Raw genomic sequence first — 24480 nt, 5'->3', positions numbered from 1 at the left:
ATTAATTATCTCACATGAATTCGAATCAAGTTTGTCCTAATTGTTTTGATCTTTCGCTTAACAGCCTTATAACGTTCAATTCAGGAACTTACTATCTAATTCTATAACAGATTACTTTATTCAAATATGACATATACTTGGTGTTGGGCTTTGTGCAAAACCCATAAGGTACCGTACAATCATCATATGTTTTACTACCAACCAGTAGTATTTTTTTCCTTTGCGTGGTTCCCAAAGTTATCGGTGCTTTGGCAATGTTTGGGATATCATGTTTAGGAACAATATCTTATCGACTTTGTATATTCTATTTCATTTATTTGATTAATAAATATAAGTATTAATTTATATTGTGGATGTGGAAGCGACTTCTTGCGTGTTTGAATTTAACAAAAAAGTTATTGCCATAGCCTAAGTTACGGTAGTATATCAGTGAAAGACCCATAAAAATGGTCCCGCTACAGAGACAAATAGACAGGCAGACAAAACTTGAAAAAATATTTTTTTTTGTTATATGTACCTTGTATACATACATTTTGCATTTCGTAAAAAGCGGTTACTATAATATTGCAAACAGAAACACCGATTTTATTTTATGTTCGGAAGATGACAATTTAAACTTCGAATGTACAGTCGGGGTAAGAAAAGGTTCGTCACCGTATGATCTATTTTCGTGTGCTCAATATGAGCGATAATCTGCTTTACCGATCGAGAATGACATATTGCGTAGTAATTAATTGAGGTTTAGATTCAATAGATACTAAGAGTTTAGGACTTGATAAAGGAATTAATTTGAAAACTGACGAAGGTTTTACTCTGACTGTACATTTCAAATTTTGATTGATAAATTTTATACCAGATCAAAATTACCGTTTAAGATTTGCATGAGTAATCAATATAAAATAATGACTGCAGTACTCACTTGTATAAGGATCAATCGGGTCTATAGGGTCGATCGGTGGAGCATACCAAGGCCTTCTCGAGTATACCTTCTTACTGGTGACCGTCCGCTCTCCGTCATCAGCGTTCCGATAAACTGATGGTGACAGATTTAACATCTCTAAACATCTGATGAGTCCTGTAACAAGGAAAGTATAATTAAATATAAGTAAAAATTTTAAGTTCAGACTCTCAAACTTTTTGTAGGTATAAATCAAGTAAACTCAGCCATATCTTCAGATAGGTTAGTGTGTCTACGACGAGGAATCTTAAGAAAAACAATAAAACCTCTTTAGATGTTGAAAACTTCTTTGATAATAATACACATTTACCATTTGGGTGGGTATTAATTACTTTACTAAATTTATGACCCTTTTGCACCTTATTACTATAATATGGGTATGTAAAGCTATGTTCTGATTTGAAGGGTGATTGAGCCACTACCTATACATGCACAAGATATACATAAAATAAATTAAAGCGTTCCTCACACACCGGAGTGAAAATCCCTCGGACGCACTTGCTCGACCAAAAATTAAAGCTTAATATACAAAGGTTGATTTATTCATTACATATTTTGGGATTTGTATAAGGAATTTGTTACAATAGGTGAATTCAACGTCGAATTTTTAAATAAAGTATTTTGATTTTAAATAAGAACACGTTCGATGCTAAACGTTAAAACTCATTTTAAAAATTCTATTCTAACGAAATGGAAAGCGTATTACTTCAAATTTTTTATTATGAACTTTAAAATACGAAAACATACTTTTTATCACGATAAAGTCACTAGTACCAGCCAGTAATGTTTAAAAGTTTCTTTATGTACAATAATTAAACTGTGGCTGAAGTTTATTCATTCTAGTCGGCTAATTTTTCTTTTTCTCCGGAAAATTCTAACTGTAATAGTACAGAGAAGGTCTATTATGTGTCTCAAGGCGCGCCTTAACTAAATTTACTTCTAAAAGTTTCACCACGAAGACAAAATACATAATGCAAACGTTTGAGAATAAAAATTATACTTGTGCCTTTTAGTTTTACATCATTACGATAATTACATATAAGATAGTAAATAGATCTAAAGGAATAATGAAATCGTAATATATAAATTGAAAATTAATTTAAATAACAATTTTAAACTCACCACAGATAACGAACGTGAAATTCTGTTTGAAAGTGATATGGTGTTTCGACTTTAATAATTATTAAAACGTCTTATAATTTAATTCCATAAAATAAATAATTACTAAAGGGAGAAACCTCGGTGAAAACTCGTAAAATAATTAAACTAAACAAACGGCTTATCGTTTATTAATTATTTATTGAGTTGACCGTACCTACACGAAATTATTATTTGGAACACACTTTCTGAATGCACTCGTAAACATATACGCCAATTGAATTGCATATCATTAAATTTTACGGATTTAATATTGAAATATCTCGATTTTACGGACATATGTTGTCGAGTAAAAAGCATTATTTTTAACGACCCTTTATTGAAGATAGGTTTTGATCAGGTTTATCGTAGACTTGCACGAAATTATTGATATAGATACTAAAACACTTGACAATATCGCTCGCAAAATAAACTCGATGAACTTAATAGCATGACATAACTATATCTATCTCACAAATGCCTCTAAAACGCCTTTAAAGCCAACTTTAACAGATTTTTATGCATTTAATTAATACTGTTAAATTTGTTTATATATCTTTAAGCAGTATATGTCAGTGATGTCTTACATGTTCATTTTTTTTAATATGTGATATATTGTTTTATATTTATAGCTTCAGAGATATGTTATGTGAATGTTATTTTGAGGTAACATTTTTTTTATTATTTTTACGCCTGATTTTTTAAGTTAAAGCTTTCTGCGTTGATTCCAGATATCTTCATTAAGATAGATAATTAAGGTATACCAAAAATCTTGTGAAAATATGACATATTTTAATGAGTCTTTAATTAAGCGAATCGTTGCTATAATTTATCAAAGTAAATAATTATTTCTATTTCCAGGTCCTCGAGGCAATTTGCTTAATTCATCAGACGATCAATTTTACTGACGTCACAGTACAAGCGATTAATAATCTCTTTTGCCTGTGCTTATCATTTTCCAATTATATTACCTATACAAACTTTTTTTTAAATTACCCTTCACGTTAATCAACTCTATAAAACACCGTATCAGCAGGAACTTGTACATTATGTTTTGGGATCATCGAGTGGTTTTATTAAAATAGGCAGGCAGGCTGACAAGTGGGCCGCATCATAGGTAATGTTCGGATAAGTCTATAGACTTGGCCTGACGGAAATATTAACAATCTCTTAGATCACTAATTAAATCACATGTTATGTTCCCTGTGTTTGTACTGGCTCACTCCTCTTTCTAACCACAATACTTAGTACTGGTTGCCTGTAATATATGTAATGTGTGGGTAGTACTGACCCAGGTACTAGCCAGATGCATTCTCACCACGCAAAGTTGGTAAACCACAACATTAAAGGTATTATATGTATTTAAAACTTATCTGAGATCTCTAAGCGCATGCATCACGCCAAAACCGAATCATGCATTTTGAACATAAAAAAAAACAGCAAACATATACTTATACTTGTTTGAGTTCGAACCCGAGCAATCGCTATTGAGTTAAAAAGAAAACAAAGTGTTCCTACTCAAACAGAATTTGGAACGATTTATATTAACAGTGATAGTTGTCGGTGAAATATTGTCTGATCTCTTTCTTATGCTGTAGTTAAACCTGATTGTAAATGATCACCAGCACCGATCGACATTGGTGCTGTAAAAAACATTAATCATAGCTTATACAGCAAATGTACCACCAATCTTTGGAAATATTTTGTCCCTGGTACACCAGAACGTAAAACTTAAACTGGAACTCAACAAAACTCAGTGTATTACTGTGTCGTTTTATTTGGCAATAGAGTATCTGATGACTGGGTGGTTCCCACCAAGCCGATTTTTCACATAACCCTTCTAAGTAACATCGATACCACACCATACGTATAGTATGGTAAGTACTATATACAAGTAACAGCTAGATAAAACTATCAAGAACTTACCCAATGAGTATAAAAGAGAGTTTTATATTTTAGACTGAACCTGCAGCTTTACCCGCTCAAAATTTATAAAACAAAAACTTCCAACCCCGTTTTTGAACCCTTAAAAATTGAATGTCTTAAAATTCTACACCATATGTACCTGCCAAAATTCAAATTTGTAGATGTTACAGCTTCTAACATTGCGTTAATTGTCAGTGAAGGGTATTTCGCGTTTATATATATAGATTACACAAATAATATTAAGTCCTAAGGGAATTTAATTTTAATATTATTTAGTAACAATACTTTCAAATTAAATTTAATATAAACTTGATATCAAAATGACTAATAATTTTCGAATTCATCTCTAAAGCCGATAGTGATTAATGGTGTTGCATCGAATCGTAATCCCACGAACGGAATACCAAATATTCGGCTAGTAACATGGCCAATTAGTAGAGTAGTTAAATATTAGTAAAAATAATAAGTGCTATAAGTAAATATAGAACTGATTATTTTATAAAATAAGTGTTAATTTTAAGCACACTAAATATACTTAATCAATAATGTAATGTATTAATATAGAACATTTCTGAATAACATATTCTAAAAAGTTTCAATTACTGCCTCTGAAAGGGCTTCATCAAATCTAAAGTAATTGTTTTATGTAAATAAAGCGCTACAATTTTATTGTAGCGTGTATGGATTAACTGTCAAACGCGTTAACTATATAATGTTCTGCTTTGAATATCCGGTATTCTAACGAATATAAAATGTTAATACACTATTGCAACACTAGACTTTAGTTGCCCTTCTACTCAGTAAAGACTTACTTCAGGCTTCACTATTGAAGTTTCTAAAACCGATTCATTATCTTAATACGCTATTTTCTTTGTGTGCGTCCTATAAATGCCATTGCTATTGTCAATGTTCATATGAAAACTTCTGATGAAGATGAAAATGTGGAGGCTGATATAAAAGGAACCCGACATAGTACTCGAAAACGGTTGGTTTTCCGAGAACATATGATATAATGTTTTTTTATTGAAAATTATAAAAGCTACCAAATTTATAACTAAATTTATTTCCATAATTATGCCCGTTCACGAAAAAATCGCGAAAAACTGTTTGTTGCGACTTTGGATTACTCTTAGCGGCACATGTATTAATGGGGACTTTTGGGATTTTGTTTATGACAAAAGGAAACTTCATCTAAAAATCCAACTGTCCCCTAATTTTTCCAAAGTGTCTTTATTCACTGGACTGTTATTAAAAGAAAAAATAGCATGTACTTCAACTTTTTTTATTGTAAAAACCATTTTTTCAATAAAACAACCAATAACAATTTCTGTTACATTTATAGTTTTTGTACCAAAAAATATGAATGGTCCTTACCAGAAAAAGCACTTAAGGATTCGATACCAGACTGTTCTGAAGTTAACGAACTGTACTATAGGTTTCAATTTCAGTTTGTATAAAAAGTTTGAATAGTTGATTAAAATGTTAATTTTAAAGGTATCTTAATACAGTTATAATTTTTTGGGTCAAAGTTTGGTTGCTCCAAAAGTTGCGAAACTTTCTACCAATTTCCACCAATATTTCGCATGCACAGATCCTCCAATTTTGGATTAAGGTGGCACTTGCTACGTTGACTTAAAAGAGGAGCAACTAAACAAGCTTGAGCGTTTTCAAAAGCTTTGTATCCGTTTCATATTTGGTCTTCGTATATATGATCGCATATCTGACTTTCGTAAGAGATGTGATCATATCATATCAGTCCGCCAATGTATGTATATAAAAGGAGAAGAAGAAGAAAATAAATGTATTTTCTTAAGTGAAGTTAAAATATATATTAATAGTTATTTTTAACACTCCCTTGTGTATGTGATATGAGGCACTTTCACGCTCGGCCACCTGATCTGTTCTAAAAAAAACTTCGTAACAGTGACACCATTACTATCAACTATTTAAAACATAACAAGTAATGAGTCCTGAAAATAATCTCGTTGAAATATATTACATTCATTTAACTACGAAAATATGATCATATTAAATACGCAACGATATCTTGTAATTATTCTTTTTAAATACATGAAAAAAAATAAAGTTTTTCATTAATCATAATTTGTACCTGTGTAATAGATTTATGTGTAAGCAATTAATTTATATTAATCTTAAAAAAAACCTTTTCTCGTCAATTACTTAATCACGACTAAACAACGAAACCTAAAACTTTTTATGCCTCACACCAACCAGCCCTTGAAATGCGAGCAAACCAAAATCAACCACTTGAATAAGATAGCTATCTCGTATTTTTCACTGACATTCTGTAATTTAAGTGTATACGAGTATTCAAATCATATTGAATACAATGCGATTTGAATACACTTAAATACTCTAGCATAAACAGAAGGACTAGTTTAATAAGGTTTATTTTATTTAGAACTATTTGCCGTCGATGTAATAGCGAGCCGTACGGCTGCAAATCCAAATATCCGGCGTTAAAATCCCAGGATGGACCTCTATGAGTTACGGGTTTTGTAAAGACAAATTTATACATAAATACCCAATAGCGGCCTTGACACAGAAAGGTAGCTGTGTTTACAGTACCGTTCCTTAGAAGTAATAAGTTAGGAGGATATCACAGTACACTTATCTTAACCATCCGATCAGATTACGATAGTGTGAAAATACTGTGGGCACATATCTATTATTATTAAGCATCTCCCGCTTAGATGACTTTACTTTGAGATTGACTACTGTGGATAAAATTCGTTGAGTAATCCATTAATATACTTTTATAACAAGATATAATAATCTGCTTATTTAATTATTAAAAGATAAACTTTATTAATAAACTCATTTTTGTTCTTACAAAATCCTTATGTACAAACGAATATTCAACGGATATTTATTTCTTGTATTATATTACACCGGTAGAAAAAAAGTTCACTGTAAGTTACTTTCGGTCACTGCTCCAATATTAACTACTTACTTATTGCAATGAATATTAATTTATCAGCTATTTTTTATTCTAGTTCTTAAATGACATCATGATTTATCATAAATATGTATAAAGTTTCAACCGAAATCAGAATTTAAATGACATTTCAAATCTTATAGAACTGTTTGGCTTTATAATTATTATCCTGCATTACAATCCTGGTTTAAATTATTCGGAGCGTATAAAAGGAAGTCGACCCGATCCTACCACTCAGACCGGAGATAGTTTCGCTTGAGCGAAGATAGTTTTTTGGTAAAATGACATTCAAATTGCAGCAGAATATTCGTGTATTGCATTTTGATGATCACATTTTGTCAAAGGCATTCATTATCGAAACACATTTATTCTAAAATGCCTGAATCGTTTTATATAAAATCTTTTTTCAAAATGAAATTACCAATTATTTGTCCATATTTAAATTGATGTCGTTCGAACATTTGCCCATTATTCGCGGTATTGCTATTTACTTTTAATAAGAGGATTATGTATATAAAAAAAAAAACATTAATTTGCTCGTTTATAGACCGTACTCGGTTGACTTAATTATCTGCAAAATTGATTAAAGTAAATGCTGGAAACAGTGGGAACTTGTGACTTATGTCTAATTAAGTAATATTTGTAATAATAGTAATAAAAACCTGCACACAAAACGTTGACGAAACGAAAACTAATGATAATCTACATCGACTCGGCCGGGAATCGAACCTGGGACCTCGGACCATGAAAACCGGTGTACACACCACTCGACCACGGAGGTCGTAAAATTTTTATATACATATTTACAATTTATTGAAAGCAGAATAATATTGTTACTATGAGTAGGGAAAGAAGTACACTAATCGATATAAAAAATAAGAGGAGATTGCATGATATTATCTTGGTGATTAAATCCTTGTTATAGCCCCAATAAAGATAGGTCACGTGTCACGACGCCACTCAGTGAACAAATTGTCTAGATGAGAATAAACTGCCGTCGAGGGAATACCAAGCTAATGTAAAATACAGCAATTTATATTTTTTTATGTCAACGAATCAGAAAAAATGTTTGCAATTAACATTTTTACATTACACCCACCTTAACATTAAATAATATTGAAACAAAAGAGCTACCATGTCATATAAGTAAAATATCAGAACATAAATATCCCAATGCTGGGCTAAAGTCCTCTCACACTTAGCTTATTCTAACATTCTCCTAGGCTCATCATTTAAGATGCATGCGTTCTAAGCACTAGACTAGAACATCTTGATCTAATATATGTCATAACATATGAAGCCTTAGATTTAAAATAAACATGATTATTGTAGTTCGATTTGATATGTGTAGATCTTATAAATTAATAAGAAAACATATTTTCATGGTCAAATGTAAGTCTGTTTATTCGTATTTCATGAGACGAGCATTGATAATAATAGATAATTTTTACAGACAAAATAAGAGTGGTTACTAACGGCCCCCACCTGAGTTACTAGTCTTATTTAAAATGCCTCTGCTTGAAATTTACCTAACATGTCATCTACAGTGTGTGCCTCTAGATAGCATGGCATTCGGCCTGTAGCTCCCCCACTTATTAGTCCCTAGAACTCTTCTCTACTTAATGTCTACGTTATGAATAGATCTCTTAATTAGCCGACAAAACAAAAGACGGATTGATTTACTGGACACCTAAACCGTGGCGTAAATATAAAAAATGAAAACAGCAAAGGTTGTTGGAATTAATAGCTATGGTTTGGATTGAGATACAATTTATTGATAAGAAAGAAAACGCTTGGACCTGGTGGATACAGATAACAATGAAACCAATTATACCCAACTCGAGCCTTTACAAGGACGTAATATAAAAGAAATGTTTCAAAAAATTGAGGTCCAAGAAAAGTTGCCTTAATCACATTAACTACTTAAGAGAGATTCTCTGCTGATATTTAATAATAACAAATATATTATATACAATTATTTATACATATTTTATTTAAGTTTATTTTATTATATTTAAAACAATACATTTGAAATATGACAAGTCTATATTACTTATTAACTACTTACTACTATTACTTAGATTATTCTCATTTCAAACCAGAGATTCAGCATTCTTGCCACCATTCAACGCGGTCAAGATTTATACAGTAACTAGTTTTAGTTCATATTTTTTATATATTTGCATTTAATGTTATTAATTCTTATGTTAAACAGAAATTGATTGTCATTTTACTAAATCTTTAACTCAAAAATCGTCGTCGACGATAATACCATCTTAACACTGTAGTTGTTTAAAATGTTAGATAGCACCTCGGACAGAAATTTTAAGCACGTTTTTAATTATTTTAAATTTAATAATGTTGAATACATAATTATTTTAAAATGAAATACTGGCAACGTCTGCTTCAAACAAAGTTACTAAAATTCCTTTTAATCTGCCAGTTTAGCGCAAAGCTTGTGTGAAAAGCAACATGTCGTTACAAAATAAAACATAATAATTGTACAGATGTGTGTGTATATTATAAGAAATATTATTTTTAACTTGCACTATTCTTGTAATATATTTCACAGTCACACTTACGCACGCATGCATTAACACACGCATGCAAGAACGCAGGCACACGTTACACGCATTTTTTTTAATTTGCACTATACTTGCAATATTTATGGTATATTGTATGCTCACACACACACGCTCACTCACGGGCACACACACATGCAAACACACACGCACACTTTCCGTAAAAAATATAAACCACAACGCCAATGCACTATTAATGCTAAAAACTTAGATCATATGCCGCTAGTGCTGTAGTTAGACTAGCTGACTCACCTCCCAAGCTGGAATTCAATTTACTCTAAGTATTGCTATAATTAGATGAGCTTTCGCGAAACCCTACTAATAAGTGCTCCAATGAATTGATTTAATATGCATCTAAATATAAATATTTTTTTTCAAAATAATTAATGATTACAAATATTAGTAACAAATATTATAAATCAACCTTAGATAAATACATATTTCGATTCAAATAAAACGTTTTAGTTATTTTTTAATCATTAGAATGATTGTTAAGTTGTGTGATGTTTACGCTTATATATATTTTTAGTTTTTATAGTGGTAATAGCACTATAACATATCAGATGACATATCGAGGGCCCTCCACTTCACCACGAAAACCCACTACAACGTTGTCATGGGGGACTTTAATGCTAAAGTGGGAGTACAGAACTGCAGCGAATCGGTAGTAGGACCCCATGAATTTGGAAGCAGGAATCATAGGGGGCAAATGCTAGTCAACTTCCTCGAACGGGAGGGGCTCTTCTTGATGAACTCCTTCTTCAAGAAGCAGCCGCAAAGGAAGTGGACGTGGCAAAGCCCTGACACTATGACAAAAATGAGATCGACTTCATAATGACGGACAAGAGGCATATATTTAGAGACGTCTCAGTGATTAATAGGTTCAATACCGGTAGGGGTCACCGACTCCTCCGAGGCTCTCTAAATATCAATTTTAAGGCCGAGCGCGCCCGTCTGATGAAGTCCACGCTCCGACCAAAGCTGCTCCAAACCATTGCGGGATCTGAAACATTCCAGTCAATCCTGGATAACCGATTCGCTGCTGTGGAAACCACAACTGACGTAAACCAGAACCTCGAAAATGTAGTTCGAATTCTCAGGGAAGAAGGCACGAGATATTGTGGCATGCAGCGTAAGGGCAGGAAGTCCAACCTTTCGGAAGAGACTTTGGGGCTCATGAAGAAACGACGTGAAAACCCACCTGTCACTTCGTTAGAGAAACGGCAATTAAACCAAGAGATCAGCAGGCGTGTACGACACGACCTCCGGTGCTCCAATACTCTTGCAATAGAAAGAGCTATGGAGCAGAATCGGGGGTCTAAGGTGTTCGTACAATCTCTTGGAAGGAGCCACCTGACGAAGTTGACCACAGCAAGTAAAGAAGTCGTTTCTTCTAAGCCGGCAGTACTTTCGGAAGTAGAGGACTTCTACGGCCGGTTATACGCATCGCATGCATCTCGACCTGATCCCGAAAATGAGGATCCTAGAGCTACATTAACACGCCATTTCTCCGAAGACCTGCCTGAAGTCAGTATTGGCGAAATCGAGACTGCTCTTGGACAGCTTAAAAATGGAAAAGCCCCTGGAGAGGACGGCGTTACCACAGAGCTATTAAAAGCGGGAGGTAAACCGGTACTTAGGGAACTTCAGACGCTTTTTAACTCTGTCCTCTTCGAAGGGAGAACTCCGGAGGCGTGGAGTAGGAGTGTAGTCGTCCTGTTCTTCAAAAAGGGAGACAAAACCCTGCTGAAGAACTATAGTCCCATATCCCTACTGAGCCACGTCTATAAGCTGTTTTCAAGAGTGATCAGGAACCGTCTTGCGCGAAGATTCGACGAATTCCAACCCCCGGAGCAGGCCGAGTTTCGGACCGGATACGGCACCATAGACCACATCCATACAGTGCGGCAGATTATACAGAAGTCCCATGAGTATAATCGGCCCCTGTGTCTTGCATTCGTGGACTATGAGAAGGCCTTTGACTCGGTTGAAATCTGGGCTGTTCTGGAGTCCCTGCAGCGTTGCCAAGTTGATTGGCGATACATCCAAGTGATAAGATGTCTCTACGAAGCTGCCACCATGTCCGTCCGAGTACAGAATCAGCAAACAAATCCCATACCATTGCATCGAGGAGTGAGACAAGGGGACGTTATTTCCCCCAAATTGTTCACTAATGCAATGGAGGATATGTTCAAGACGCTGAACTGGAAAGGACGTGGCATTAACATCAATGGCGAATACATCTCTCACTTGAGATTCGCAGACGACATCGTCATCGTGGCAGAAACGCTGCAGGACCTACAACAAATGCTGAACGAGCTGGCTGATTCTTCTATGCGTATCGGCCTACGGATGAACTTGGATAAAACCAAGGTCATGTTCAATGAACATGTTCTACCGGAACCGACTACGATACACGGTACCGTCCTCGAAGTTGTTCAAAAATATGTCTACCTCGGGCAGACTCTGCAATTAGGTAGAAACAACCTTGAGGACGAGGTGAATAGAAGAATTCAGCTGGGTTGGGCAGCGTTTGGGAAGTTACGTCGAATCTTAACATCGTCGATCCCACAGTGCCTTAAGACGAAAGTCTTCAATCAGTGCGTCCTACCCGTCATGACATACGGAGCCGAAACGTGGACACTCACGACAAGGCTGGTCCACCAGCTTAAAGTCGCTCAGCGTGCTATGGAAAGGGCTATGCTCGGCGTTTCTTTGAGGGATCGCATCAGAAATGAGGTGATCCGCCAAAGAACCAAAGCCATCGACATAGCCCACCGGATTAGTAAGCTGAAATGGCAGTCGGCTGGTCATATTTGTCGTAGAACCGACAACCGTTGGGGAAAACGTGTTCTAGAGTGGAGACCGCGTCTCGGCAAACGTAGTGTAGGACGTCCTCAGGGACGGTGGAGTGACGATATACGCAAGGCGGCAGGCAGGAGCTGGATGCGAGTAGCCGGAGAAAGACCACAGTGGCGTGCACTGGGAGAGGCCTATGTCCAGCAGTGGACAAAAATAGGCTGATGATGATGATGATGATGATGAACATATCTGGTACTTAATAATAATTAATGTTACGTTTTGGTTTATAAAGCTTTGAGTTTTTCTTTACATTTAAAATTCACTTATGACTTTCACATATGATTCTGATCCCAATGTAAGTAGCTAAAGCACTTGTGCTATGGAAAATCAGAAGTAACGACTGTACCACAAACATTAGTTTTCGATGTTGTCTTGGGTCTGGGACCCAAGACAACATCGAAAACTAATGGTAATCTACTATGGCGTACCCATGAAAACCGGTGTAAACACCACTCGACCACGGAGGTCGTCAAAACACACACACTTTAGAACACTCAAATTATAAAAGGTTCATAATTATATAACATCATTTTGCTTCGCTTCCAGCACATCGAACCCTCTCTTGATAATCTATGATCAGATCTATGATAAAATAATCAATCACAATTTTGCAGCATCCACCATATTGAATTAAACATACTGATTAAATCAATCAGGCATTGTCAAAAAAATCAAACGTGTACACAAAAATTGAGACCAGTCCAACACTTGTTAAATTGTTTATCACTGAAGTGAGACAAATATAACTTACAAGATTTAATTACAGACACCGGAAAGTGAAGCTCCATAAAAGCTTTTAAAAATCATTGCAGTTACGATATCCTGAGGAATCTCTACGTCGTATAAAACAAAGTTGCTTCTCACCCTCTATACGCTTTGATCTATAAGTTTTCTTTTTTTTTTTCTTCAATCTAAAAAGTTGTATTTAGAACCTTATTATAGCCACAAGGACGGATGGCTAATACATAACAAATAGTATATACTTTTATAGTATTAATTAAAAAAGCAAATTTCTGAACTACAAATCTAAAAATATGCAATCTTTTTTAAGTAAAACGATTTACCATATTCGTGTAGCAATTATAATTAATCTGTTTTAACAATTGCATAAAACGGATGTTATAAAAAAAATAACAAATGGAACGTAAATTAAAATCTCATTTTTATTGAAACCAATTTTCGGATTATTTTAAAACAATTATTCAGAGGTCTATTTTCACATTGATAACAAGCAAAATTATTAAAGTTTTTCAAAAGGGAATGTTGAAAAAGGAGCGCTTTAAACACATTTATTAAAACTTGAATGGATGAATAATAATTTTAGTTAAGTTTTTATTCGTAATAAACCATAACGCTCAACGATGTTAAAAAGTTTTGAATATTTTTAAACTTAAAATACATATTGTTTTTATAAAATATGCCAATAGTAACCTAGCTCTCTTGCTCTTGATATAAGGCTGTCGACAATATTCCAAAATATTAAAAAATAATATTATGTTTAGGACAAAGAACAAATAATACATTCCTTAATAAGGAATAATATTAAGAGCGAAATAATCTTTGTAACAACGATTAAAATTACTGACAACCAAGGCCATAATCTACGATCAGAGCGTCACGGTAGCATGCGAAAGTGATCCCGTGGCGCCCGCCGAAGCGATTGAGAAAGTACCGCTGGGTTTTTATTGCGTATCCTGTTGTACTTGTTGTTCTGGATACCGGCGAATCCTACATTCCACACCCAAGGGAAACGAGTAATGTGTAAAGAAAGATGAATACAATCATAACATCTATTAATCTTTAGAATTTAAATGCTACTTTGATAAATCAGGTGACTTAAATTGCAATCGCGTAATTTTTAACAAATGCACTCAAATGAAACGTAAAACTGTCATAGTAAAAGATGAATGTATGGACTCACTAATCACTACAAAAAATACCTACACATATAAAATCGTCCTCCAATTTTCCTAATTTTCTCCCCCAATTCATTTTTTCCTTCACGTGTGGCTCCCGCTGACCGTTATTATATGAATGTTTCGTAATTTATTTTCTATTTTAACACTTTAAATGAAAGCATTTTCATATGCTAAAATATAATTAATTCAATTTTCAAGTCTGAAAAAAGTCTGAAAAATAAAGTAATTAAAAAAGACTATTGTATAGTTTTTTTTTTTAATTACTTTATTTACTCTCCAATTACTTTTCACCATATTAAACATTTTATTAACATTATTTTTTGTTTAGTGCATTCATTTTAATTTATTAATGACGCCAATTATAAACAGCAATCAATTTGAATCAAATTCAATATATATCTGATAGTTCTCAAATTATGTACTAAAATATGACCGGAGGAGAAGGAGGTTTGAAAAGCTTAACTTGAATTGTCAATATTAAATTCCTATTGAAAAATAGTATGAATTTTGTTTAATTTTCATCTTTACTAAGGCGATCCTATAATAAAGAAATATATACATTATCCAAAAATAAGTCATAGCTATTCATCTGCATTTGCATATGTTTATAATGACTGGATTTTTCCTAATTCCATTTCAGATGAGGTTCAATAATAGTCACTCGGCACATGCGGGTTTCTCTACGATATTTTTATAAACCGCCGAGCGCAAATTGAGTTATAAACACTACTAAAGCACATTGTTTAAAAGTGCTTGGCCGGGTTTAAACAACCTTTGGTTAAAGTTCTAACTACAGAATGGTATATGCTTGTTAAAACATTGTTAAATATCATATAACACTATCAAAATGGAACTAAATATACTATAGATTTTTTCTTGTTTCTTTACTTTCGGTTTCTCTACTTTATCTATTTATAAAAATCGCATCAAAATCAGTTTCTAAATTTTAAAGATATAAGCATACATAGACAGACAGTGATAAGCGACTTGGTTTTATACTACGTAATGATATTTACTATCCCGATCATTTTCACCAATAATTTAGAAGATCTTTCGACTATGATATGAGATGAAATCTATTGCGAAATATGTAATTCATAGTTGAAGTCCGCTAAAACTTTTTACTTATTGTAAACTCGAACCTAGTTTAATAGACCATGCAGATAATTTGTACAATACACATTCACGTATATTTCAGCAAAGTTTTGTATCGCGCGTGTTAGTATGTCAAGGAATTAGTGAACTAGATTAATTATAGGCAAACATAATGCAATTGAAGATACTATCTCAAACGTATTGACAATATAACGAATGGGTTACATAAATATATAAACCACTTTGACTCAAAGTTATACCTACTAATTTTAAGCAAAAGGTTTAATTCAAGGCCAGTACTGATAACGTTTTCAAAGGATTCATTTGTTTTCTCACGTCATCCCTTGCTTAGTGGAGTTTAATTTCGTGGGGAAATTTGTATTATCTGAATGTGTACCAACCCTTCTTAAATAAGCGTCAAATACTTATCGTTTACAGAAAGTGAGAATATCAGATTACTACTTTACATCGTTTACACACAAATACTTAGCTTTATGACGTAAAATGCCAAATGGCCTTGCTTATATAGCGATCCACTCAAACCCGATCAATTGTCATAATATCAATACACTCATAATAAACTGAGAACTACTTCTTCAATAAATAGAGTCGACAGGTACACAAGTGGCAGAATTTCGTTAAAATTAGTTACATGCAGATTTCCTCAAAAACTGTGAATTAATGTTAAACAAAAATAATTCTTTATAAGCACAAATTGAATATGGTACCTACTTGCCTGGGCTTTAACATCTCGGCCCATTGCTGGTTTAGTGAGCATGGGGGATATAATATCATCGTGTACGTGCGCATCATAAAAAACGACCGTTATTGTTCTTCATATCGCGCCAAAAGAAGACTAACCTATTTTTATGATATAGATGGGCGTACGAATAAATGGCCACCTGATGCTTAGTGTTTTCCACAGCCCATAGACAACGACGCTATAAGAAATATTGACCATTCCTTACATCGCCAATGCGCCAACAAATTTGGAAACTAGCTCAGAACTATTCAATAATACCGAATACTGACTTGGCGGCAGAATATCTAATGAGTAGGTGGTATATACTCAGAAGAGGTTGCAGCAAAGTCCTCCCACCAAGTAATTTCCAAGAAGGGTCAATAAAATTCTTACATTCCGATAAAAACTTGCTTAGACCGTCTTTTATTTTTTCATTGTTTTCCAATGTGATTCCAAAAAATGAATAACAAGAAAAAAATAATAATAGAGTTGTTCATAGAAACAGTTAACAAGCTCGTCATATTTCATTACGTCATATTACGTCATATATAAATCATGTCAACTCCGCAAAAGAATGTGTTACATTTAGCGCCTGTAGCTTCCACCGACGAAGCGAATATTTTAAATCGTTTCACGCAATTTACACTCACACAAATTAACAGCTAACGAAGGCAATACAAAGTTTTGATTAAATTATAAACTTTCATTAAAATCTCTTGAGTATTTTATCCAAAATTTTAACCTAGTATCAAAATGACTCGAATTTCAAAGTTAATCTGCCACAGACAAATTAACAATAATGTCAAGATCGTGAGTACGGTGGATTTATGTAACGTTCGTTAAAATAAAAGGCTTCAAATAAAACCACACACTTTCAATAAATTGAACGCACACTTATTTTCATACTATCTCGGAATAACGAGCTTAGATAAAAAAAACTGGTACTGAATAAAATTAAAATATGCATATATAATCTATTATCAAAATTCTTTAGTACACTAATGACTAATTAGTTTTTGAATTAATTATAAATACTATTTTCAAAAATAATTTCACATTGTTGATAAACGACGTCATTTGTCTTTTTTTATTAAATATAAATTTACGATATATTTATGTCATATGTAAGAAGGCTGACCTTTATAATCTATACACATATATTATATGAAGTACCTTTTTAAAAGACTTTGTAAAGGCTTATCAATTTCTTCATGTAATTAAATACAATTAACTTCATTTTAAAACGATTTACTAGTTCGCGAAGTAATTACGAGGTGACCTTAGCACACCGTTTGTATTCCTATTCATTAATTAACTATCATTCAGGTCAAGGATAATGAAGGATCAATTATGATTGAACTTAGCGTGATTTAAAAAGAAAAGTTTTTCTGACATACATATTAAAAAAAGTTTTAAATTGAAGATATAAAACCTTATTTAACTTTTACTCCTTAGAACAGGGGTACGATAAAAAAACAAACAATTGCTTTATACAAATAAAGACACGTTTGAAGATTATTTTTAACAGTTATAATATTATTTTTGAATTTAGAAATACAATTTACTCATTCTAAAATTTGAACTACATTCCCGCTATAATATTTTCACAGCGTTCCTTTTACGATAAATAAAATAAATTCTTAAAACAATACGGACATTATTACTAGAATAATTATAGAAGTTCAAAGGTGCACTTTCTTAGTATGTTCAATTTGCGCATGCAAATAGAATGCTAATAACTTTGAACGTCGTCTTTTCTAGTGTACTAGACTCACTAGTATTATATATTTAAAAAAGGATAACCTATAGACAAATAAATTAAACGTGAAATTTATTGAGTAAATTAAATAGGGATAGTATTGGAATCTATTGATTGTATTGCAGAGTCAGATATTCAGACTTTTCGAAAATTTAATAAACCCTTTCTCAATTAAAAACAAGATTTTGCAATAGTAATATTTCAAATCCAAACAATATTGTGCCATAATCTATTCAAATACTAGAAAAACCGAAACATGAACTCTTAAAATGAGAATTAACTGAGTATTATATAGTAGTAAATATTTGCTGCACTCTTTTTAAATCTATCAATATTTTCATATTTTTAAACGATCGATTAGTTAACAAGGAATATTTACATAGACTGTTCTTGAAACGTTCTCATTTAAAAATAAAGCTAGGCCTTGAACTTGTATCAATCGATTTTAGTTATATTTGTCCAATACACATATTAACATAAAATTATTTTTAAAATAATTTCGTACATTTCTAACATAACGTAGGAGTATGATAACACATTTGTAAATGTCGAAAAATTTTAAATATAGTTATCAAACGGAGCAAATATAAACCGCCCTTATTGCACGCCCTCTTGTATTTTTTCTCACACTATTATATAATAACAATATTTTTGTTTATTATCGCATACCATTTATTCCGAAATTATACGAACAGGCGTCTTAAAATGTATTCACGTACTTAATTTACTTTTAAGTACCTAGAATTAATTCTCGCCAAATAACACATTAAGTACGGTTCAAGATAAAATATAAAGTAAGCTGAAAATAAATTACCATAAATAGTAATTTTATTTAAATAAAAAAATGGTATTCGTAATATTAAAGCGTCTTTATTTTAATTTTAATTTGCTTCAGGTAATCGTTCATAATAGTAATACAAAACCATTAGTAGCTAATTTAAAAGAATTATTAAGTTTTATTTTAGGTAATGAGTAAATTGTATAAAAAATATTTAAAAAAGAAGAAATGAATTACTAATTAAAATGCACTCTAAATTAGAAAGTTACTTAAAGGGCGCGCATCACTCTAAACGCTTATAATTTTGACATAATATTTTTATACCTACCAATATTTTCTGCGTATTTTAAGGAAGGGCTGTGTCTAAAGATTGTATCAAACAGGATAATTCATCAAGTAACGAAGAAACAGAAACGTGCGGTTCGCTCTGTAATATCATTAGCAATATACGAAAATACAAAAATAATACCTAAAGAATTATGATCTAAATGAAGATATTTTTTCGCATCTTCTTTCTATTATTCTATACGCTGATGGACGTGCGTATGGGTCTGATGGTAAGTGGTCAACAACGCCCATAGATGTAAGAAATATTAACCACTCCTGATATCGCCACTGCGCCACCAACCTTGTGAACTAAGATATTATGTCCCTTGTAACTGTAGTTACACTGGCTCACTCACCCTTCAAACCGGAATACAACAATGCTAAGTAGTGGGTGTTACCTACCTAACACCACGGAAAATCTTCTCAGAAGGAATAACGAAAAACTACTTAGATCAGCTATAGCATATATGATAGAATTTTTACTATGCCGTAGTCTTTATCAAAGACAAGCCGTTCTTGCTTTGAAAATAAAGACGGAAAGGAACACCACACTTGCAAATCTCCCCCAATGATAGTGTAATACGTATTAATTATATCGCACGGCTTGTCAGTTGATAACAATGTTTATGGTATAAACTTCAGATAATCTTATCTTCAAGGTAAGAAACTGTTCTGCTAAAATAAATTGTTGACTTGTACATAAATTATTTCAGAGGTCAGATGAAAATAGCTGTGAGCAACTTGTAACTCGTCAGATCTGAATGAAAAGCTTACGGCAAGCCTTTAAAGGATTCCAACGAAGACATTCAAAAGGACACTTCTTTTCAATTCCTCAATTATAATAGGTTTATATTTATAATTGTTTTTTTTTTAAATAATTTAATAGCAACAGGTTTTCAGTCTTTGAATTCGGTAACAAATCTAAATTTATAACAGTAAAATGTTCCAAATATTTTAGTCGGTTTAAAATAAACATAACTCCTTACAATTTAATAAAACATTGTTAAATTTAAGATTAAACGATACACCAAAGTCTAAGACCCATGCAATATCCAACATGAATTAATAAGGAAAAATAACAGGCAAGCTACAGGTTAGGCATTACTTACCCTTCAACTATATAAAACACGCACACTTAAGTTTCGAAGATATTATATTCGATCTCTCTAAACACACATCTGCATGCTTTTCTACTATTATGCTTACATATAACACTCGGTGGGTAAGAGGAAAAGTCGAAAAATGTTTCCTCCCGACTGTACGCACGGGGGTTAAGAGTGCCAGTTAGATACTGTGGTAAGGTAGCGCCAAACTCACTAAGAGCAACTGCGCATGCCCTTTGAGTGAAGTTAGTGTGTACAAGCTTTAACTTTACATGTAATAAAGACTATTTTGTTAAACTAGTGTCTTATTTGCCGTAGGAGTTGTTGTAATGGCGCTGTTGCCGTTACAAGGGACTAAATTAATTGTGTGTTCATGATATGTGGCTTACGATGCTGTAGACATTTCTCATCAGAAATAACATATGCAAGAGTTGATAAAGCTCAGTAGACATAATATGTATCTCTTAATTCATAGTTTGGACAAACAATACAAAATGTTTATGAAGTTAACTTTTGAATATGGGTTATATTCAAAAGTTATAGTCAAATGCGAAATGCAACTTCATGTATCAACCTACGCATATTGCAGCAGTATGTTGGAATATGCAACGAAAACCTTATCCCTCAGAAGAAAGAAGGCTTTCATTATGAGTGGGATGTTTACAGATTGTTCCTATACATTTTAAGATATAAAATAAATATGATAGTTCTTTTTATTATTTCTGAATGTAGTCAATTTAATTTTGTTATCTGTTCTTTTTGTACTTATATGTGTTTTCTCAGTAATATCAGTTAAAGAGATATTTTAAATACCGTATAGGTGTTTTAATATAAACGCTGTTTACCAAATATATTTTATTAAATTAATTTTTAGTTTTTTTTTTTTAATTAATAAGCGACATTTTAGCCCTGGCTCCGATTTAAAAAGCGGCCTTTAACAAGAAGAAATGAAAATAAAAAGAAATAATGTTTAATTTATTATTTAAAACTCTCTTTCGCTGTATTTTTTAATATATTTTTTTTATAAGTCTAGTCTTTAGTGTTTATTTTCTAAAACGTAAGTAAAGAGGTTTAATTTACCTTTAAAAAAGCTGATTAAGGAAACAGTTTCTCGTTAGTTAAATGCAACTATCATTTTTTCAATGTATCCTTGCCTTTTGAAAATCAAACATAAACTCATTCATTCGGAAATAGCGGGACCTTGCCTAACAAAAAACCATTTAAAAAAATAATATTACAATAAATAGTCTGAAACCTAATTAGTGAAATTATAAATTGCGAGTAAGGACGTATGAGAATAATTGTGGGTATATGTCTGGTTCCAATGATATTGACAGGGTGAGTAATTCTTGTTTTAGGGGTGCCAGTTAATCAAATTTCCTTACTTTTAGGGAATACAACTACACTAATTTTGTTTAAATCAGAAATTGTGTCCATATTTCATTAAAAAGACTGTAACTTATTATCTTTTTATATTGAATACTTTCTTCCAAATGAATTATTTATAAATATTGTTAAATGTAGGTTTAAAATGTCGACATTGTATACTAAAGCTCTGCCTTTATTGACTTAGTATCGATGTGTTCCGGCGCCAGGTGCCGTATTTTCTCGTCCACCTACGAATACTATAAAAAGGTTCATATCACGAAGATAGATAGATAAAGATTATGTTCCAAAAATATTCTTAAAGAAATTGTTCCGAGTTGAAGTCTTTTAATCCGCATAGTCTTGACCGTAATCTCCAACAATATCTACTAAGTATCGATACCAAAATATCGTCATTTTTATTAATCTCTATACCAATTTGACTGGGTGATGATATTTCATTTAGGTCTAAGTACATAAATAAATACTCAAAATAACATACCTGCAATATAATAATATATTTCATAAAATTTAGTGCAAAGTTTATTACGTATGGGAATGTACGATTTCCAATTAGATATGGTATCATTTATCTGTTGCTGTGGCTATCAAAACACGACACATGACAAGATGTCGACATTAATACCGATTTGGGCCACACGCCAAAGTATCCACGTCGAATTGTAATATGTGTGCGTTCATTTGATACCGACAATAATCATCATAAATCGAAATTCATAAGAACTCGATTACCACTACTATTTAATATTTTTGCTAGATGTAAAAAGCTTAAACGACTTTAAAAATAACCGTAAAATTTTCTTAGACTGAACAATATCAATTATAAAAAAAAAATTGTTTTGTCTTTGTAAGTGAGCCGAAATAGCCTAGTAGTTAGAACGCGCGCTTAACCGTTTATTGCGGGTTCAAACCCAGGCAAGCACCACGGAATAATCTTGTGTTTATAATTCATCTCGTGCTCGACGGTCAAGGAAAACGTCGTAAAGAAACCTGCATGTGTCTATTTTCATAAAAAATTGCCACATGTGTAGTTCACCAAACCGTACTGGAACAGCGTGGTGGAATATGTTTCAAACCTTCTCCTTAAAGGGAGAGGAGCCTTAATCCAGCTGTGGGAAATTAACAGGCTGTTGTTGTTGTTATAGGTATTATGGAGCTAAGAGTCACGCCAAGCTTTGCGTTGCTAAGCAATATAAGGAAGTTGATTTATTAACAGCGGAATGTAATTATAATTAAGTAGGTAGCGTAATTAGAATATCGATGATGGTGAAATATTAAACGGTATTGCAATTTGTAATTTGATCCGAGTAAATTACTTAGAGAACAATTATATTACGATCAATCCGTATCCATCTGGGTGGGTCCCCTTCATCATAGATGACACATTAAAACAGCAATACTTGGTATATATGTGTTGCAGTTTGACGGTAAGCAGGCACAAGAGATATAGCATATCTGTTCCATGATTTGTAGCACATTGGTTATAAAAAATAGTTAAAACTTTTGCTCGTGACCCATAGTCTATTCCCTAGTGCGGCAACCTATGTTATAAAAAACATACCTACTATATATCTCACTAAAAGCACCATTTTTTTTCTTCCTTTGTATATATAAACTGTTACAGTTGTTGCACAGCATGTGTAATGTCAACCACATCAACTTGGTAAAAGGAAAGCTTGTATATGTTCCATTGCCGGCTCATGGCTTTTGAGGAGGAGGTCTGGAGCTTATTCCACCGCTGCTCCAGCGTTATTTAGTGGATAACTTTTAATAAGCAATATTAGAACTATATATTCTCAGAATGAGCCGAGATATGTGTCAAGATGGACAAGTGGTTTGAGCGCGTGCATCTAAACCGATGATTGCGGGTTCAAACCTAGGCAAGCACCACTGATTTTTCATGTGCTTAATTTGTGTTTTTAATTCATCTCGTGCTCGTTTGTGAAGGTAAACATCGTGAAGAAACCAATATGTGTCTAAAGTCACAGAAATTCTGCCACATGTGTATTCCACCAACCAGAATAGGAACAGCGTGGTGGAATATTTTCCGAAGCTTTTCCTCACAGGGAGAGGAGCAGCAACAGCAGCCCAGCAGTGGGAAATTTACATGTTGTTGTTGTTGTTCTGAAATCATTTTGTTTTAAATAATTTATGAAAGAACGATTACGAGTAAATAACAATACAATAAAAAACAAACTGTTAATTAAATAAAATACAAATAAACTGTCATATTTATTTTCAGATAAATCTACAAATTGCAAATTAATATTTTATTAATTTTTATAAGGATTACAGCTCTATGTAAATTATTATATTTGGAATAAAATTATCAAAAAGTAATTTAAAGAATATACAATTTAATTACCAAATAAACAATCTTGATTAAAATATATTTTTTATAAAAGAACCTAAATATGGATATTTAAAAATTGTGTGAATAAAAAATATTAATAATATCAACACTAATGTAACAATAGAGGTGGGCCTTTACTGCTATAGTGTTACCAACGCAAAAAAAACATTAAAGTCGGTTCATGGACAATTACATTATACCAGGTACATATTATGTACAGTCAGAGTAAGAAAAATTACGTCAGTTTTCAAATTCATTCTTTTATCAAGTCTTAAGCTCTTAGTACCTTTTGAATATAAACATCATATCATTGCGACACAATATGTCATTCTCGATCAGTAAAGCAGATTATCGCTCATACTGAGCACACAAAAATAGATCTTACAGTGACAAACCTTTTCTTTCTCTGACTGTACAAAAAACATTTGTACCCGTCATTTAGCAGTCGGCTAAAAGCATCTTGAAATAAATAATAGCAAAACGTATATTTGTAATATAATCATACAAGTAACTGTATTTACGTCAATATAAGCCCAAACAAATTATTTATTTATTTATTCAGAACATCGAAATAAATAATACTTATTATAATAT

General features: G+C 32.6%; 1 protein-coding gene across 2 annotated transcripts in view; it reads right to left on the bottom strand.

Moving 5' to 3' along the window:
• The window catches only part of LOC124536906 (synaptotagmin-15-like), a 76931-nt gene extending 56604 nt beyond the window's left edge, over positions 1-20327 (bottom strand). Inside the window, exons 1-2 of one of the 2 annotated variants that reach the window (XM_047113569.1) lie at positions 20251-20327; positions 920-1075 (exon numbers count right to left, since the gene is read on the bottom strand). In XM_047113569.1, the coding sequence (XP_046969525.1) occupies positions 920-1055 (136 nt within the window). In that variant the 5' untranslated portion in view covers positions 1056-1075; positions 20251-20327. Of the gene's footprint in view, positions 1-919; positions 1076-20153 lie in introns of both variants that reach the window. The other variant, XM_047113568.1, reaches the window with a different exon arrangement.
• Between the last annotated feature and the right edge of the window lie 4153 nt (positions 20328-24480).

The sequence above is a fragment of the Vanessa cardui genome, chromosome 17 (genome assembly GCF_905220365.1).
Source record: "Vanessa cardui chromosome 17, ilVanCard2.1, whole genome shotgun sequence".
In the NCBI taxonomy this organism is placed as follows: domain Eukaryota; kingdom Metazoa; phylum Arthropoda; class Insecta; order Lepidoptera; family Nymphalidae; genus Vanessa; species Vanessa cardui.
Note: the sequence above shows the minus strand (reverse complement) of the source record. Positions and strands in the feature narration are given on the sequence as shown.